Here is a 20541-nt window from a genome sequence, read left to right on the forward strand (position 1 = left end):
GTGCGGCACTTTGAGCAGCAATGAATTACACTTACTTCTGTACACAGGAGGATTCATTTAACCTGGACACTCTCATTAAAGGTATACTATGTATGATTGTTGGTTACTGATTTTAAACAAGCTCACCTTTGAAAGTAAAAGCCAACCCCACATTCACACTCTGGCATTTCATCCAACTATATTTGTATTTTTTTGGTGCTGTGTCTCTTTGATTACTGCTGCGTATGGTCTGGCACCTGGTAACTACCTTTCTATACAGCCCAGTCCTCACCTGAGCACTGTGGAGGTACATGCCCATGAATGTCCCGAGCACAGAAAATAAGAAGAAAATAAGAAAATACAGGCAGATAAATACCCCGCCACACTCTTCCAGTGGGCCATAAGTGATGATTTAGAGGGATTACTTCTGCATGAGGACATCCATTGTTTTTTAGGAAAATCCTGCATGGTATACCTTTAAAGAATTCCAGTGTCCAATTTCTGTGTAAATGACTTTTCCATCCTGACGAGGATGGGGGAAAAACTGACTCCTTGTATTATGGAAACGGGCAACTTTAAAGATTTTTAGTCTCTGGACAAAGCTATTAAATCCTTTACTCCAGAGCTATAAAGATAAATTGTTCAAAACCCATCTTACAAATCCACAACTTTAACAAGACACTGGTGTGGACATAAACGCAGTGAGGCACCATCAGAGTTCCTTTTTAGCTTTTTTTTCTTAAAATATGAGTGAATTGCTATGACAATAATGTGACTCTCTGGAACATAAAGCTGCAGACCCTTGGCAACGCTTCTCTGACAGGGATCATCCAGCCTGATTTATACCCTGAGAAAGGCTTGTGTCCAAGGACATAAATTTAGTTGCGGTGTGCATTGAGAAAAAGGGGAAGGCCTATAAACCGGCCGGGACACAGAGAGAGAGCCGAAGACACAGAGGGAGGGAACAATGGGCAGCCATCAGGAGGAGAGCCCCAACAGCTGCAGAGCCCCGTATCCCAACACACACCCACGTGCACCCACATACACATACATATTATCTTTACTTTTCTCTCTCTCTTTCTCTTTCTCTCTCTCTCTCTCTGTCACACACACTCTCTCTCACACACGCACACACACAGTTTTCTTCCACATACACTGGTCGGCCGGGCCATCTGAAAGGGGGCCAGCTAAGCAGATGTTCTGCCACTGCCTTCACAAAGGGCACAAGTGACTAGCGGAGGAAAAAAAAAATAGAAAGAAGAGGGAGACAAAGTTGCTCATTTTCTCCTGCACTGTTGAGTCAGCATGCAGAGCAAATCCTTACAAGTGCATATTTTGTGTTCATTACATGTATGTTTCGTGTCAGTCATATAGAGTTTGCTCAGTAGTGAGCTGACTCACTACTCAAGATGTGTATCCCAGAAGTCTTGTGAGGCAAGCCTTGTCACTGTTGTGTAAAAGATACACTGATGACAGCAACCAGTGGTGAGGGATGTATTTACATCCTTTGTCCAAGTAAAAGTAGCAATAACACAATGTGAAAATACTTAATTACAAGTCCTGCAATCAATGCACAGATTTACCATTGGCTCCATTTGCTTTCAATAAGGCTGTGTGTTGGCCGAAACCACACAGCCCCAAGCCTGTTGGCTTCTACTGAAGACTTAAGTCTCTAACATCACCTCACAAATACAAATAGTTTCATGTTTTAATAAGTGTAAATTGTTTCCTAAAATAGCCGGGCACTTGAGTTTTTACCAGCTGTTAATGAAACAGGAGGAAACAGCACAATTGTTGTAGACTATTTTCAGCTGTAGATTAATACTCATTTGGAGTTTTAGTGCATACTCACAGCAGCAGGATGACATATGTGTCTTTGAGTCAAAATGAGCTATGATCGTAATAAAGGAAGAATATGTCACTGGGTTATTGATGTGTTTTTAATAGTGGACAACAAAGGATCTCTATAGCACAAAAAACTATGTTATATCAGGAAATATTTGTCAATAGGATCAATTCATTTTTGGTTTTGGTCTTTTCATGGGTTTGTTGACAATAACTAGAACTAATGTAATGAAGTAGATTAGCCCCAGTGAGTATATCTCAGCTTTTGTTTGGTATGCACTTTCAATTTCTCTGAGCTATTTGGGATTAGTAGGACCTGATAAGTATTGAAAAACTAATCACTGTCTTTGACAAAAAATATGTCTTCATATAAGGACAATGGGTTTATTTCAAGTACACACAAGTATGTAATGAAGTATAAAAGAGTTTATTTCAATGCTTGAACATTCTGCGCAACAACTAAACTGAAAACAGTGCAACATTTTGTAACTCTGTGGGTCAGGGGTCACTGTTCATTTCAATACAGCATCATCATTCATTTTAATGTCTTAGCTTGTTACTATTGCGAAAATAGCTCAAAGGTGTATGCAATATTAAACTACAGATGATATTATGCACAAATGAACAAGTTTCAACAATGAAATTTGTGATGGACTTTCCCCCCCCTCTAATTTCTAATATTTTATAGTTCAAACAATTTTTCAAATAAGGCAAAAGTACCTCCATGTTTTACCCAAGTACAAGTGCTAAGTTAAACACCAGCCCCTCTTCCAGCCCTATTTCCATACATCAACAAGCCATCACTGCATGTTTTGCTGTGCAACCTCTAGAGATATCACAAGACAAGATCACATTTTCAGGAATGCAAAACATTTCCAGCATGAAAATTGCAACAAAATATGTTATTTGTCAAAAAGATCCCGCTCCTGCCCTGCGGTGATTGTGCTGAGAAATTGCAACACTTCTGTTTGTGTCCTTCTTGATGTATGTAGCCTCTTTTCCCTAATGCCCTCTGCTCTCCCCCCACGCTCTCCCTTTTTCTCTCTTTCACACACAAACATGCACTATGCAGCCTGCAGGTTTTGACCTGTAAATAAGTGCCCAGACAGGGTCTAGTCAGTCAGATGGGGAGGCAGGCCGAGGCGTCAGGGCCTACACGGCTCCTGCAGAGCAATAACAGATGCTTATCATGTTTTACTGAGGGTAGTGGTGGTGGTGGGGGGAAGAGGAGGGTGAATGTGGGGCCCTGTCGATGAATGGCTCCGACAATAAATGCCCTCAATCATGGGTAGACATTGAAAAGAGAGGCACAGTTATGCCAGGAGGGATATAATGAAGTCAGATTCAGTCAGAGAGTGAGAGAGAGAGAGGGGGAATGTGTAGGTATTTGAGTGTAAGTATGTGTGCCTTAAAGAGAGGCGGAGAGCGCATGTGCACTCTTACACCCACTGCAGCTTTTCAGCAGCTCATCCTCTCACACATTCCAAGTAGAGGCAACAGCAAACAAATGGCTTAAGGTTCAAGTGAAGTATGTTTCATTCCTTTCTCTGCTGTCTCAGACGCTCTTAAAGTCTCGGGCTGGGCTGCGAGCAGGGACAGGGGTTAGATGCAAGGTCAAAGAGGAGAGGATTACTCAAGATATACTTCAGATAAAAGTGTCAGTCTGATAATCGACAGTGATCCATCATGTGGCAGGCCGTGCTTTTAGGCTGGCGTCTCCATCGGAGGATGAAAAATAGCCTTCATGTGTGCGCAATAATGAAGATGAAAGTATGAAAAGACAAATTTCTCATGACGTTCACAATCCCGCTCATTTGTAAAGGCTGAGCGATGATTCAGAGCTGCGAGGTTATCACCATCCTCCTCAATGTTTCCCCTCACTTTCTCTGCAGAGGGTCGAGCAGTGTTTCCCTCCTGAGACCAGAGTTGTTTTCTCTGCTGTTTGCTGGAATGCCTTCACAGCTACCAGTGAAGGTGGTAATTTGAAGTCCTGGCTCGCTGCTCTCCAGCTGAATTTAATTCACATTTCGGGAACAAATATGTCTTGAATTTCAATAGAAAGGCTGGAGCTGCATTTCACGTATGCCATCAGCCAGACCTAATCTTACAGTCTCATCCTGGGCATGAGATTACATTCATACACCTGTATTACTAAGGCAACATTCAGATAACATTTGGAGGCATTCTCATCCTTTATATGCACTCATACGTTTTTGAATGTTAAATGAAATACATGGAATACACTGGCAGAATGTAAATTTACTCCAGTGTCATAGTATAGTTTTGAGGTACTTGTACTTAAAAGTGTTTCCATTTAATGATACTTTATACTTCTGCTCCAACACATTTCAGAGGGAAATACTGCACTTTTGACTCCACTACATTTATTTGACAACCAATGTTAATTTTCAGATTAAAGCCTCATCCAGAAATTCATCCAAATCAGATTAAAGCTTCATCCAAAATATACAATCATCTTAAAGACATTGTTTTATGGATAAAACTATCAAAAACGTAATTAAAATACTTCATCTTGACATTAAAATGCTGCTCACATGTACATCAGTAATAGTATATCATATAAGATAAACATAACACTTACAAATAGGCCGATCTGTGTATTCACTTAAGTATATTTCGCTGATATTTTGTACTTTTTCTTGAGTGCAACTTTTATTGCAATACATTTACTTATAATGGAGTATTTCTATATTGTGGTATTTCATCCTGTTGTATTAAAAGATCTAAATTCTTCTTGCACCACTGATGTGATTATGGCTGCAACTAAAGATTATTTTCATTACTTGTTAATCTGCTGATTGTTTTTTGATTAAATCATTAATGGATTGAGGTTTTGATTATTAAAAACACAGTGAAAAATTCCCACAATCTGAGATGACGTCTTTAAATGTCTTTGTTTAACACTTGGAAAATTAAAGATATACAGTTTACATTGATGTGTTTGGCATTTTTACATGACACGGTTAATCGATTAATCACAACAGCTGCTGATTAACTTTGTGTCTATTAACTAAACAATAAATTGAGCCGTTTCAGCTCTATATGTTATAGTTAAAGGTGTAGTGTGTAGGATTTAGTGGCATCTAGTGCTGAGGTTGCAGATTGCAACCAACTGAAACTTTTCTGGTAATGACTGACACGAAACTCAAAAACCCAAATCGCCGTATTTAGAGCCAGTGTTTGGTTTGTCTGTTCCAGGTTACTGTAGAAACAACATGGCAGTCTCTGTGGCAGAGGACCCGCTTCATCTGTAGATATAAACGACTCATTCTAAGGTAACAACATAAAACACAACGATTATTAGACCCTGTTTATACGACAACGATTTCAACTGAAAAAAAAAAACTTTAGTTGTGTTTTGGCTGATCGTTTACATCTGCGTTTTGGGAGTGCAATTTTTTGGAAATGGCACTGTCTCCGTTGTGATGTAAACTTGCAATATGCACTTCCTCTGAAAACGGAGGCTTTTCGCACATGCGCATTACAGTTCCAGTCACTAGGCATATGCGAGAAAGTCGACCATCACAACAACAATGGCGGACTCCCGAGCTCTGTTCGTGCCACTCACCCTATTAATTTATCAACGCTTCCCCATCATAATGTAGATTTACTGTAGCAACTCCACCTCGTCGTTCGTCCAGACAAATGTTTGTGCGGTTGCCATTTTGATTGTTTATACAGCACTGCTCTGTAGAAAGAAGCGCAGGTGCGCAGGAGCGTGCTGTTTCATTGCGAAGTCACACCGCCAACTACTGGCCTGGCATGTATACTGCAGTGCTTTTGGTCATTTTTGCGGATCCCTGTGCACAGCAATTGTTATCAAAACGTCGTCTGAACGCGGAACTTTTTTCAAAACGAAAATGAGAAACGATTCCGTTTTCAGTGGATCGTTTTCGTGTAAACATGGCCTTAGTCTCAGGTGATTATAAACAAGGAAAAGATGATTATAAATATGATATGTTATTTCTGCCAATAGATGCCCCTAAATCCTATACACTGGACCTTTAATAACAGATTTACAAAAGCGTATCAATTATTAGCCATTAATAAAATCAAATGACTGTTCGGTTGCCATGTTGTGGATGGTGCTTCTCCTCCTGCAGCAGGACACTTGCATTAACGTTTTAGTTTTTTAATTAATCAGAAAAAGACCCCTGAAACATTTTATTCATGCCTATTAGTATATCTAACAGGGACAGTGCACATTAACAAACACTGCTGTAAATGTGCCAGAGTTAGCCAAAAGGCTGTTTTTCCGAAACATTTAACCTCCAACCTTCTGGAGAGGAGCTACAGATTTAGATTTAACAACTTTCACATCTACAGACCTGAAGGAATGTTGTAAACACTCCGGTAATTTCATTATTAATGATTTAAAAATGGGTAACTGATGATTTATTTAAAATTTCATGTCGTTTCAATTTATTGATCACATATTGATATAACTGCAGACTTACTGGCGTATTTGGGAAACTTGTGACACTTAAATAATAATTGTATCAAGATTTGTAACTGCAGTATTAGCAAAAGGGATTTTCCACAACCTGGCAACCAAAGACTTCTTCCTACACAAGGCTTATAACTGATCTATAAAGTAGAGCTGAATCAATTAGGCTATTTTCTGTTACATCTACAGAAAATTAATCTGCAACCATTTTTATTACCCTACTGTTGCCTGGCCTGTTATAAAGTAGCCTAATTTTCAATCCCAAATGCCAGTACTGCTTTGCTTATGAGGATTTGCTGCTTTGTGAATCTGACAAGCATTAGAAAGGTTAATTTAGTTGGACTTTCAGTGTCATGTAATTTTCTGCGAATAATTTTTGTGCATGGTCTCTGAACTCTGAGCTAGGCAAATATCTGAGCTGCAAACATGAGGAGGTGAGGTGAGGCGCTAGAGAGAAAGAGAGGGAGGAGGGCAAAGTGTGTGTGTGTGTGTGTGTGTGTGTGTGTGTAGGGCAGAGAGAGAGAGAGAGAGGGAGGGAGAGAGGTGGTGCAGTTGAGCACAGTGATCCAGGAGTGAGTGAGGCGACAGAGCGGAGGTGACAGCGGAGAATGGAGAGGAGCTCGTCCGCCCGGCGAGCTTTGACCGCGGCGAGCGAGGAGAACCCACTCGGCCCTTTCCTTCTGGAGCCAGCGTGCTGAAAGAAACTGGAAGGAATTAACTGGGGGCAAAGGAAAGGAATGGCTGATCCTCTGCGGAGGACTTTACTAGCGAAACTCCGGGGGAAGAAATCCAAGAAAGGAGCGACGGTCGGCGGTGGATACGGCTCTGCTGCTGCTGCGGCGAATGGGGGCCGAGAAGGTAAAGAAAAAGTTTTGCAAACGCAGCGAGACTCCGACGAGGCTCGCCCGGTAGTCTTGATCACAGAGCTGGATTGCACGACAGAGAGAATGAGCACGTACGAGAATTGTGTTGACGGGGCGATGGTGCAAACAGGGGGGGTTGTGATAGTCCGGGAGAGTCGCGCAGCAGAGTTGTCCGGCGCACGTCCCCAGGAGCGGAGCAGCGGGGGCAGGGTTCGGGTTAATGAGGAGCTCCTGGGGGTCTCACTTCAAAGAGACGTGCAGTTTGTGGGACATGAATTTAGGGGGGGAAATAGGAGCCACCGGGGGACCAGATCCGCTGGCAAAATCACGTTAGCTGCGGGAGTCCCGCTTGGAGGACCGCATGTCCAGAGAAAACACTTCGTCTCGGTGCCGCGGCAGTGCAGCGTCGGGGACTCAATCGGGTTTGGGGACAATTCAAATCACGTTCTGTACCGAGCACGGGTAGAGCCGCATACCGGGGTCGGTAAACCACCAGAGGGCTGCGTCACCACTGCTGATAGTGATGGGACAGAGCCCAGAGACGGAGGACACTCCCGGCACATGGCAGGGACTGTAGTTAATGAACACAACGCCAACTGGAGTTTTGACAACAACCAAAGTTTGGAGACAAACTCGCCAGTGTGCGCGGCTCAATCACATCCCAACTGTGCGTCAACAAACACGGAAGAAAACATTGTGATCAGAGATGTTGAGAGTTATGAGCCCGAGTATGCAGGGGACATTAGAGGGACTGCAGGCGGTCTGCAGAGCCCGACCTTTTTCCCCACAGAGTTAGAAATATGCGACATTAACATGGCATCCCTGTGCGCCACAGAGGGGCCACTCAGATACACTTTAGATAGTGAAGATGAGGATTATTATGATAACGAAATTCTGCCTTTTTATGAAACCATCAGGGCAAAAAGTGATGGCGATAGAGCAGAGGTTGCAGAGCTGCCACAGCCCGGTCAGGATAAAGGACAGCTTGATGATAGTAAGAGTGCGCAGGAAACAGACAGGCTTAGGAACCAGCTGAAAGAAGCTTATTACCTTCTTATCAATGCTATGAATGATATCAACCTGGATGTCCAGCAGATTAGTGGTGGTTTAACAGGGCAGCAGGCCACCTCCTCTTGTAGTAGCCACTCCAGGGATAGCCTGTGCTCAAGGTTGTCTGTCAAAAACATGGACAGTGACTCCTGGTCCTCAGGAGGCGACCACAGCCCTCAGCAGGTGTCTGACACTGACTCACTGCTGCTTTGCCTCAGTGGGAACCTTGAGTCATGCCTCAAAGGCAGGCTGAATAGTAAGAGTATGTTAAACCTGTCCTTGACCAACATAAGACCTAGATTACTGCGCTCAGCTAGTGATGGCGCGATCAGGTATCAAGGTGGACCCACACTCTGTGTTCAGGCCTCTGGAACGCAGAGTCCACACATCTGTGGCGAGAAGGGGGCCACAGAGACAAAAGTGGGTGAGCTATCAGAACCTCAGGTGCTTTACAACGCTGTCAGCAGTGATGAGCTGCTACAAGATGCTGCAGGCGACAAAGACCGAGGCGGGCAGCTCAACGAGAGCAGCGGCTCGGTCAACAGCCTCACAGGTTCTTCAGACAGCAATGCTGACGCATCAACAAATCAGGGTCACAACAACAAGCAGGAGCCGACTGATGCCCGAGCACAGGGGGCCAACTCTGTCAACAAGGGGCATGGTGTTACTGTCAACAAGATGCAAGAGTGGATGCACAAGGGGCGTCTGTTGTCCTCTGAGATGAAGCAGCGAATTGAGGGCTCAGCTTTGCCCCACGGTGGAGGCCAAAGCCAGGACCGGCCCTGTCTTCAGGGTAACCTCGGCGTGTGTAAACCAGGGGTCCAGACATCCAGCCGTGGGGTTAAATCTGTCAAGGTCAAGTCACCACGGCAGCAGCAGCCAGGTAGGAAGGCGTGGCCTCAACTCCCGTGGATCTTCTAAATCAAAGAGCTCTCACCCTCCTTCCTCCCGTCTGATTATTGTCATCCTCCTCCACTCATAGTAAACTCCGTCTGGTGGCGGTTCACCCTGCACTCCTCCTCTTCTGGATGCAAAGCAAAGGGACGAGACACCTCAGACCTCTTTGCTTTCCTTTTGAGATTTTCTAACCGGTGGCGGGTTCTGTCCTTCACACTAATTTAGGTGCATTTTAACACTAAATTAATAGCACATCAGGTTTGTAGGTCGGATCACTCACAGTGTAGTTCAGTAACAACTAACTCCTTCTCTCCTCTGCTAGCTGCAGTGGTGTTTCCTGTGGTGCTGGTGGTGGGTTGGTTTGTTGTGTGAATGACTTTTGATTATGTGCAAAATGCCAAATGATTTTCTGATTGTGTGTTGCTGTTGTGTTTATGTTGCGGTGCTTAAACAGAAAAACATCTGTAACATGAAACCACTGACAGGTGACACGCTGTTGTACCAATTATTTTGTTGAAGTGTTCAAAATGCCCCTTACATGTTATAGTCAGGGATTAAGGGGGGTTTAGGACTAAACTTTACCCAGCTGGGAAAACAGTCTCACCACAAGGTCTGTTTAGTAGCTGTTCTGAAGCTTTCAATAACACCCCATCTTTCTCAGCAGATGGAGTTTGCCCAGTACTTCTTCTCCATGTTGTCAATAGAGCTGTGACTGAAAGTTTACTTTTGACAAAACAGTCTCACCACAAGCTCTATTTACCCACTTATTATTATTAGGGATGCAAAATATTGGATTTTTGCCAATATCCAATATGCCAATATTTTGCAACTCAATTTGCCTGATTGCCTATATCGAAATACACTCATATATTTTCCATCCAATGGCAGAGAACCTAAAGTGCTTCCCCTTACCGTGATGGCCCACTGGCATAAAACATAACGCTGTTCACACCTTCACTGTTCAAAATAAGAAAACTACTTCAACTCTTTTTACATACAAAACATGCCATATTTCTTTTAATGAAACATTTTCAAACAACATTCATCCTACTTTAACAGGCTTGGATGATGCTCCCTCTGAGACTAGTCCTGGCAATAGTCACAACCAGGACCATTTGACCTGTTTCAGCTAATTAAAGTCATACAATTAAGGGAGCAGTGTGCCGGATTTAGGGGAATATATTGGCAGAAGTTGAATATAATATTCATAACTATGTTTTTTAGTGTGTTATCACCTGAAGCTAAGAATTGTTGTGCTTTTGTTCGTGTTGAATGGGTCATTTATATCTACATTGGAGCGGGTCCTCCTCTGTGGAGTCCGCCATGTTGCACTGCCATGTTTCTACAGTAGCCCGGAGCAGACAAATCAAACACTGGCTCTAGAGAGAGTCTGTCATATTTTTATGTTGCCTGAAGGCCAATGTAGGAGGCGGTTAGCAGAGGGTTATTCAGTTGGTTGCAATCTTCAATTTCACCCCTAGATGCCGCCAAATCATACACAGTGCTCCTTTAAAGCGCCATCTTATCCACTTGTTATATTGGCAGAAATGTTCATTCAGGGCTGATGCCAATATTTCATGGCCTTTTTCTCCTGATGCTGATGACATGCCAGTATTATTTGTTCCCTACTTGTTATACACGCTTTTAATTGCATTCTCATGAATGGCTGTGCATGACCTTGCAGTGGTGTAACCTACAGTATGTTCCACTGGGAACACATTTTGCATATAAATTAAACTACACTGCAGGGTTTTACAAAATGAATGGCACCTATTGTAGATGCTGACCTGAACTGACTGCAAGCAAGGCAGTGAGGCAGTTTAATCATAGGATTCGGAAACAGTCTGTACGGAAAACTTGGTATTAATGTTGCACATGATGTGGAAATAGGTCTGCTTTGTATGGATCAAAAAGATGTCGCCATCATTTAATTCTACCACTCGTAGTTTTGTTTTTGGGTGTGCATGTGTGTGTTTGTGAGTGCCCGTGTGTGTTGTTCTGACAGTGTTTACCAGAGTAAATAGATGACCTGCCATGTGCGCAGGCTGCTGTTGACTGTCTGTGTACTGTGCTGCTAGAAATAGAGTGTGATCTCTGAGGCTGCCAAGCGGAAGGCCTCTGTGTTTGACTTCCAGACGCTGTTGGCTCAGCAGAGCTTCAACTTTTATAACTCAAGCTCTTTCCTCTGCTGTGTTTTAGTTCAAATAAAGATGGGACTCTTCTCGATATTAGTTTCCAAGGTCTCTTTCCCCCCTTGGTTCTCATTTTTTCCCCATTTTGCTCAGCTTTCCCTTCTCTGTCCCCACTGAACTTTTCCACAGCTGTGGCCAGAGGAATCTAAAGCAGGAGAGAAGCCACTGCAGTTATTCTCTGTGGTAGTGGTTGTGTGTGTGTGTGTGTGTGTGTGTGTGTGTGTGTGTGTGTTTGAGAGTGAGGAGGGGGGTGGGGGGCTGTCATGTTGCCTTCCTCCCCAGTCATTTGCTCTGGACAGCTCCCTGGTAACTTGCATTTTAAAGAGACTCTGGATTGAATGTTTAGGATGCCATTCCCGTTGTTTAACTTGTTTGCGTTGTGTCACTTAATTCCTTGCCATGAATGAACAAAATGAAGGGCGATTAAGCATTTATCAAGGTCAGCCCTGGGCTTATCTTGCCCCTGTGGGCCTCTCAGCGCCTCACAAAGAGCCATTTAAAAAAAAAAGAAAAAGACACGCCAAAGCTCTCAAAAGCTCCAGTGAATTGCTTGTCTTGGCTTGAAACTCTATGTTGAGTTTACGGCTCTATCTTGAATTTATGCAAGTATTTTCACGATACTGACTTTCTAAAAATAGTCCCATTCCTTCCCCTGGGTGTTTCTAGGAAATTAAACTTCACGATGAAGTCATAGGACAAGAATATTGGCTTAATTAGACTGCAGCTGATTTCTGATCTGACTTGTCCTTTAATTACTGTGTAAAAAAATCACATCGATTGTCACCCACAGCTTAGCATGTCACCCATTGTATGTATATGTGTGGGTGAGGGATACTGTGCACATGAGCATGCAAATGCACATCTCCAGTATGTACATGTCAGTAGTTGCAGTTGGAGGATTTATAGTTTTGTTGTGTTGTGCTGTGGGAGAGGATTGGCTTTGCCAGCAGGCAGGCAGTATCCAGGCATCATGTTTTGGCCAGGCCTGAACTCAGGAGTGGTGTGTCAGTCAAAGCTGAGCCATAGACACCACAAACAGAGGAGTACAAGACACACTCCTGGGAGGCAGATATTCTAGTCTTTTATTTCCTCTTTTTTTTTTCCAACTAAGAGGAAAATCATACCCTGTTTGCATGACTAGAAATCAGTGGTGTAGTGGCAGTTGATGAAGTGGATTTACTACTATTTAATTGGATAAGGTATCAGAGAGGAAGTGGGTTTACTCTCCTACATATTCCAGTGACTTTTGGATGATAGGTGGGTACACAGTAAACAGCCATTAAAAGAGGTGAGTTTACCTGCATATAACCTCTACTACACCACTGCTAGAAATACTTACCACTTGGAACAGAGCAGCATTGGGCAAAAAAAGTAAAAAGGCCTTTTTTTATCTCCCCAAAAACATCTTTTAGAAGAATAATTTACCATATAGACGATAAGTTGAGTTCCAGAAATGAGTAAGATAAGAAGATCAATGCCTCTCTCAGACCTGTCTGTATAATATGAAGCTACAGCTAGCAGCTGGCTAGCTTTACTTAGCAACAAAGACAAGACAAAAGGGGCAAAGAGCTAGCTTAGCTTCATCCAAAATTCAAAATTATGTCTAAAGTAATACTTTTTATCTTGTTTATTTGGCTTGTAGTGCCAGACTGGCACTACAAGCTGGGGCGGCAGTAGCTCAGTCCATAGGGACTTGGGTTGGGAACCGAAGGGTTGCCTGTTCGAGTCCCCGTCTGAACCAAAATATAGAGCATGAACTGGTGGCTGGACTCTGACATCTCTCCACTTTGTGCATGTATAGGTCCTGTTTGTGCATGTGTGTGTCTTTCGGACCTGTGTGTAATTGACAAGCAAGAGTGAAAACATTGAATTTCCCCTCAGGGGTATTAATAAAGTAAATAAACTTAAACTATTTCTTGGCATGGCACAATGACTTCTCAGAGTCTCCGCTCCACAATGTGTCATTTTTACTTTTTTTTCCCCCTCCAAATTAAATCAGTTAAATATATAATGTGTTTTTGAGCTTTAGAGGTGCTGGTAGGCGGATTTTGTTACCTTCGGACAGACTCATGCCAGCTGTTTACCCCTGTTTTCAGTCTTTACGCTCAGCTAAGCTAACCATTCATATTTACCTTTCAGACATAAGAGAGGTCTTGATCTTCTCATCTAAATCACAGCAAGCAAACAGGCATGTGTTCCAAAATGTTCAACAGATCTTTAAAAGATAACACCTCAGATATGAAGCAAAGACCGGCTGTGGATTAGGCACACGGTGCAGCATTGCTCAACATTTTGATCACATTAATTCCTGCTTGCTCAGTAGATTCAAAGTAGCGAAAGAATGAGACGAGAGGGCAGGTGTAACATAATCCTCCTCGACTGCTGTCAAGTCATGTCAGAACGATGCGGCGTTTGGTTTTCTGCGTGGTGCCAGAGAACTTGTTACTGAGCTGCAGAGTTGAGGTTTTTTTTTCTTCACATAAATTTGTCTTGTCTGGTGCGTGTGTACTTGGACAGATTTATGGAGGATAGGAGCTCTAAAGACAGATCAGGTGATGGAGGAGAAACATGAGGCATCAGGGTTCATACAGGCTGGTTTATGAGATGAATGAGTCACATGATGGTGTCTGCAGAGTGTGGGGCGAACACTAGCAACTTGTTCAGAAATTTTAATGACTGATTATCAGTAAAAGTATCTTGGATTGTTTTTAGGTGGCAGCATTTCATCAGGAGCTACTGTAAACAAAGTTTTGTTGAGGGGCCTTTCAATGACTTGCCTTACTTTTCCCAGTGTTTAATTGGGTCACACTGTGAGTCCATGTGTCTTTCTTGGATTGTATAGTCCCTCCCTTGAAGCATTTTTATCACTATTTTGAACAGGCACAATGAGACAAGACAGAAGAGTCAAAGAAAGAGCTGCAACATTGAAAAGAATTTGGGTTTCAAGCCAACGTGTTGAGAAGGAAGTGACATTAGCGTTAGCAGGCTGCGCTGCCAGGACGCCTCAACTGGTTGCAAGTGTTGACATGTGATGCAACCCTGGACGATCCCAGCCCTGCGTTGGTGTAAAAAGAAAAACCTACACTGAGAATCCTCATTATCATATGAATGAGTGTCAACAGGAATGTATGGCACACAGCAAAAGATTCCCTCTGAAAGGGGGGGAGCCCGAAACTCTGTATACACAACAAAGTGTTGTCTGTATGGAGGAGAAAACTAGCTGGTGTGTGTTTTGCACTTATCAAAAGAGGAGCCTCTATGAAGCAGAAGGAATTCAGGAAATAAAAGAGAAGCGTATGGGAAAGTGGATCAAGTGTTTTGTCTTAAAGGAGAGAAAGATTCAGAAGATTAAGACATGAATATAATTGGGTTTACTGTCAGGCTCACGTGGCACAGGTTCATACCAGCACAACCAGGAAATAGGCTTTTTTCTTTATGTATCTGCATTCCTTTCAGCACCTCAGACAAACCCATATCGCTCCTCCCCATCCACCTCTCCTTCTCTTTCTCTCTTTATGTTCCACACAGACGTGCACCCTTGTATTATGTGCTCTGGCCATCTGTTACCTTCAGGTCAGGGGTGGAAGTGCCCTGAACACAGCATCTTCATGCCATCGGGGCGCAGGGAGCCAGGCTGTGTTTGCTCCGTTATGGAAATTTCTCTTCTCTATTACTTTGCATTGTGTTTATAGGAGGTTAGTAGGTAACTGTGATTGCCAGTCGGTCTTAGGCCAAATTAAAACAAAGGGGGAAATTCGCTGTTTTCTTACTTTTACTTCCTTGAAAACAAACACCTAGGCCTGCAACTATCAATTTTCATCCTCAGTTAATCTGCAGGTTACCTTCTAATTTAATTGATTAGTTGTTTGATCTTAAAGGCGTCAGAATATTATGAATAGTGCAACTTCCTATAGCCCAAGATCAGGTCTTCAAATGGCTTCTTGAGCCCAAACCCCTCAAATTTTCAGGTTCCTATCACATAAGACAAAGATAGCAGTACATCCTCTACACTAAGACATTTTTGCTTTAATCTTTCATGTAGTAAACATGTAGTTTTAGCTCAAAAAACACCACATCCATAAGTGTCGTTATAGGTTATTTTAGTCAAGGGTATGAAACAAACTCAAATATATATTTTAAATGTTCCACTTTTGCTTTAGCATATTGTATTCTTTGTGTTGTGGATTTTAAGTGTAAAAAAACTGTCTTTTTAATTGAATATTTCAGTTGACATCTTTTGACACGGCTTATCTTGAAAAACAGTTCCCCTGGTAAGCTATATATTGTATTTTAAAGATTATTTTTAAGAAAAGCAGACTCAGATTCCATTATCTGTTTTTCATCAGGCTGAATGTTCTGCTTTCTGCCACAATCACAAGCAGCTTTTTGTATCAAAAGCAGTTAAGAGAGAAATGCTGACATGCTGATGTGTGAAGCTGATAGGAGCTTGAGAGTGTTGCAGTGCTTTCATATTTAACACTAGTGAAAATGGCCAAAAAATTACACCCAATAAGTCAAACGAGTGTCCTGCCATTGCTCTGGGGAATGTGTTACTCCCGTAAAGGAGTGCGACAGTGGAAGGAGACGGCTGTAAATCTGGAGCTGTGGCCTGGAATGCTGCTCGTGTCAGAACACGCTTCCTCTTCCAGTTATGAAAGACCCCTTAAAGAAGATGGCATGCTGACAACAACTCCATGCGCAACCATCTCACCTCTCTTTGGTCTCGCGTTACTGGTGGCAGAGTCTTGGATCTGTCTTGGCCTTAAAAATCTCTCCCCTCTCTCCCAAAGAATTCTTCCCTGACCAATATCCTGCCTTTTTTTTACACACTTATCTTCCACTTATCATCCATCCCCATCCTCAAGTGTGTGATAGTTAATTTCTGATTAGGGTGTAAACAAACTTCTCACCTCTGAAATGTTCCTTTTAGCTTCATTCATAGTCGTTTCTGTGACTCCAAGTGCCTAAGTAACTTTGAATTTTGAATGTTCATCTAGTGAAAAGAAATCGATCACAGGCTGACCAGTCTGTAGTTTTGGATGTCTTTGTCTCTTTGGTTTGGTTTGGTTGGTTTTTTAAGATTTTTTCTAAGAGAACTATGATGCTAGTGTACAAAAATATCAAATTACTATTATAATGTAGCTTACTTTTCTGGAGGTTCCCCCTCATGTAGTTTCAAATCCCAGTAAAAACACTGCTTGCAGACAGAGTTTAAAGGGTTACAAGACATTCCAGGCCAGAACATCTGAAAACAAACCACCACAGCAGATTATTACAGCCTGCCAGCTCGGGCCTACGCATTAACTCATGGGACTCAGTGTAGCAGCAGAAACATATTGCATGTTTCCCCTTTACTCAGCAGTCGGCACATGCTAAAGCTACTGAGCTCCAGGCCCTCAAACACAGCATAATCCAGGCTAATGCAAACACACTGCTGGCTCACTACTCTGGCTGTAAACCTTCATTAAATTAAACAGAGCAGAAAGGAAGAAATAGTTAAAGATGTGCTTTTATCCGGTGCACCGTAGAGGTATGTTTGAATTAAAATGAAACGTATGACAGAGGGGCTGTGATGGGTTGTGTTTTTGTTGTTTTTTCACTGTCAAGATTAGGAATGCTTCAAAAGTGGCCTCTGTTCTCGTCACTGAAAGCTGTTTTATATACTCGGCAGTGTCTTATATAATCAGCTGAAGCGCAGAGGAATGGCATCCCCCCAACAGAAGCAATTTCATCCCACTTTATATCATACTTGTCATATTTCTCAAGTGGGGAAAAAAAGTTGAGCGGCACGTAGAGAGATGAAGTTTAGGACTTGTTTTTGTTGTGGAAAGAGAGTTGCTGTTTATGGGATTTTAAGGCACTGGAGATGGTGGTGATTATTGGGAGCTGCTTTAGAAAGTTGCCTTGTAGATCACAGGGAAGCTGAGAGAGGCTGTTCAGAGAGGCTGGTTGACTTCCAGGGAATAGTAAATCCCGGTGGAGCCCTCTGCTCTCTGTGTGCCGCTTTCAGGGCTTTGTCAATAAAAGCAACCAAGCAAAAAAAAGAAAAAGTAGTCTCAATCGACTGAGTAGAAGTTATATAATTTGAAACCATGGGATTTTTTAATGTACATCAGTTCCCTTTTTTTTGACTGCTCTGGATTAATAATGAAAAAAGTGGTTAATTTTTACACATTCACACTTTTTTTTATAACATGTACACACTGGATGCCCTGTGTTAGATTTCGATTTCTCAAAGTGAAAATATTCCCAGGTCTATAATTTGCTGGATGTAGCCCTGGCGTGCGTGAAAATGCATTTCCTTGAGGAAAGGAGAAGTTGTCATTATAGCATGTGGAGGGGCTCGTCTGGGAGCCGCCGAGGATCAAAACAGTCTTTTTACACGAGCCTGCCCTACATGTTAGAGCAAGACCCTGCCCTCGCTTTGCCCGTCACACAAACACACACACATGCTCAGAGGTTGTTTTTCTCTAGCTGCTCATCAACCCTTATGAAAATAAAAACACGCCAGATGATTTGCAAGGTTGCTTTTTGATTTCTAGGGAGAAGCAGTTTTTGTACGATTGTAAAAAAAACATCCATAAACACATCAACACATTCAAAGATATGCAGCTCTTTCAATGCTTTCTTTAGTACAGTAAGGGACCACGTCACCATCCCTATTATTTGTCCTTTTTCACTGCACATATCGCCACCGGCTGTACTTACCGTCGCCCCCTTACACACACACACTCCCTCCCCTCTCTGCTCTATTTTCACAGCTGTAATGCCGGCGGTTTCTCGCTCTTTTTTCCAAGTTGCTGTGATGGAAGATATGTGAGTGCTCAATCCCTCCATCTCCCTGTGATCTCTTTTGAATTCAAAGCCCACATATTCCCGAAGCTGACACTCCCGAGATGGGAAGTCACTGAAGAGAAAAGGTGGGGGGAGGTTCTCCAGGGGGGGAGGCTGCGGCGGTGTGATTGAAACTATGACTTTGGTTGTAAAAAACAAAATCAGTCTGTCCAAAAGTTTTAAAATCACAACTGAATGAGACAAAGCAAAGATGTGACTCTCTCTCTCTGAGAGAAGGGGTGAGAGAGGAAGACTCTATAAAACTTAATGACATTATTCAGCATTTCCACACCTGTGGTTTCATGATGCAGATGTTTTCTTTAACTTGACAGGACATGAATAGTCTGAGGTTGAACATCAGATTCAGTCGTTCACCTCAGTTCAATAATTATCTAAGTGATGATCATGATGATGATTAGCTGCTTTTTTTATGCTGACAAGTTGTAACTCTCACACGCTTTCTCTTTCCATCACACCCTCAGCTTTCATTGAGAATGTCCAAACCCCCTGCGCTAATGGCCGAGAGGTGGGCAGGGCCAGCGAGTCTTCGTCGTGGCGGCCACCGCTCACCACCATCACTGTATCCAAGAAGCGCAACTGGTTGCAGCAGAGCTCCCTTGGGAAGAATCAATGCGCCAAGGATGAGCTGCAGGGAATGCTGGGAGCTGAGGAGGAGGGTTCCCATCAGTCGCCGCCTCCTCCCAGTCCCTCTCCAGACCACCTGAGACCCTCAGGGGGAGCACCATCACGGCCGGCCCGCCTGCACCTGCCCCAGGTTAGCCTCAAGGTCTCTCTGTTAACAAGAATGTGATTTCAAAATATGGGCTGATTCGCTGTCTTGGTTTTACGTGGTGTTATGTGTTGTCCTTGATACATGGAGTAAACAAACAAGATGTAACGTGTTAATCAGTGAGCTTTAGAGCTGCTGGTTGGTGGATTTTTTTTACCCTTGGTCAAAGCCAGGCTAGCTGTATCCCCCTGTTTTCATTCTTTATGCTAAGCTAAGCTAACCAGGTGCTGGCTCTAGCTTTGTATTTAGTATTCAGACGAGAGGTATCAATGTTCTCATCTAACTTTTCATCAAGAAAGCGAAATGTTTAACAATTGCTTTAAGAAAGTGACTTGGTATTCAGCACCGTGGTTGATATTTCAGTTGAGGTGGCATCATGCTTTCTTTTGTCTTTTCTGTTTTGATTTAGGTTAACGTCGGTCAGGCCAAGGTGTCTCCTCGGAGCGTGGACCCAGCCGAGGAGAATGACGCAGATGATGAAGGGGAGATCTGGTACAATCCAATCCCTGAGGATGACGAACCGGAGATGTCTCACCGACCCTCCATTCGGTTGCTGGTCCCCACTCGAGCAGAGCTCCAGAGGAGGCCCAGCAGGGGAGGGGATGTGGGTCACGGTAGCAGGAACCCAGGGGGCGGCGCCAGTGGAGTCGGGCCTGAGGCGCACGGGGAAAGCCTTGGTGGCTGTGGCAGTTCGGGAGATGGAAGTCAGGGGAATGCTGTACATTCCACAGAGGCACTACATCTGCACAGACAGATGCTCGCGTGCAAACCTCAGGAGGAGGGGGGGCCTTCCACCAGCAGAGCCACAGGTAAGGCAAAAAAAAAAAACCAAAAAAAAAAACCACACACACACACACACACACACACACACACACCTCCTCTCATTCTTAGTTTCCTTTCCTTCCTGCTTTTTGTCGACCTTTCATTCAGTCTTTCCTTCACGTTTTTTGGCCCAATGTGCGAGGGCCAATTATTATCTGTCATTTTGTCTCTCAGCCAGTCACTCTCGGCAGATTTTTGAGCACAAATTACAGCTGTTGTTGAAAATGTTTTCAATCAAAGGATCAACACACTCATTCAGTTGCATTCCTTGGTTACTATAGCACCACTAAGTATTTAAAAGCAACATTTAAGATGGTATAGGACCAAAAGTTTTGCTGGATTTAACATCCCAAATCCCTCTATCTAATCTATACCAAATGAAGCCATCCCAGCTCAGTTGGTTCATGTTCTGTTCTGTTTGATAGGAGCGGGCAGGAGCTGTGGCTGTCTAATCATATCACTCCATACTAGTGTCCCTCATTAGTTAAACTCAGACAGACATTAGCCAGGAGGAATTCAGAACAGGCATTCCTCAGAGGAAAGAATATCCATTTACTTGTGACTGCAGCTCACACACAGGGCTGTGAGCTTTGTAAATTGGTGCTTCTTAAAGATTCCTTTCAGAGCTCTCGCCTTGAAAGCGTGCTCATTAAAACTGCTCTTATCATGTGAGCATAGACAAAAAAACAGATTCATGACCTGCAGAGTTTAACCAGAATTACCACAGATAAATTGGAGTGCTCACTCTGCACTTTTTGATTTACTAGTGTGCTTGGAGATTGTTGACAACTCTGGTCTACA

General features: G+C 43.1%; 1 protein-coding gene across 2 annotated transcripts in view; it reads left to right on the plus strand.

The window, feature by feature from the left end:
- Window positions 1-6846: 6846 nt before the first annotated feature.
- The window catches only part of syde2 (synapse defective 1, Rho GTPase, homolog 2 (C. elegans)), a 60010-nt gene continuing 46315 nt past the window's right edge, over window positions 6847-20541 (plus strand). The window contains exons 1-3 of one of the 2 annotated variants that reach the window (XM_050054277.1): window positions 6847-9088; window positions 18611-18903; window positions 19328-19727. In XM_050054277.1, the coding sequence (XP_049910234.1) occupies window positions 7030-9088; window positions 18611-18903; window positions 19328-19727 (2752 nt within the window). In that variant the 5' untranslated portion in view covers window positions 6847-7029. The remainder of the gene's footprint in view (window positions 9089-18610; window positions 18904-19327; window positions 19728-20541) is intronic. The other variant, XM_050054278.1, reaches the window with a different exon arrangement.

The sequence above is a fragment of the Epinephelus moara genome, chromosome 10 (assembly GCF_006386435.1).
Source record: "Epinephelus moara isolate mb chromosome 10, YSFRI_EMoa_1.0, whole genome shotgun sequence".
Lineage (NCBI taxonomy): Eukaryota > Metazoa > Chordata > Actinopteri > Perciformes > Serranidae > Epinephelus > Epinephelus moara.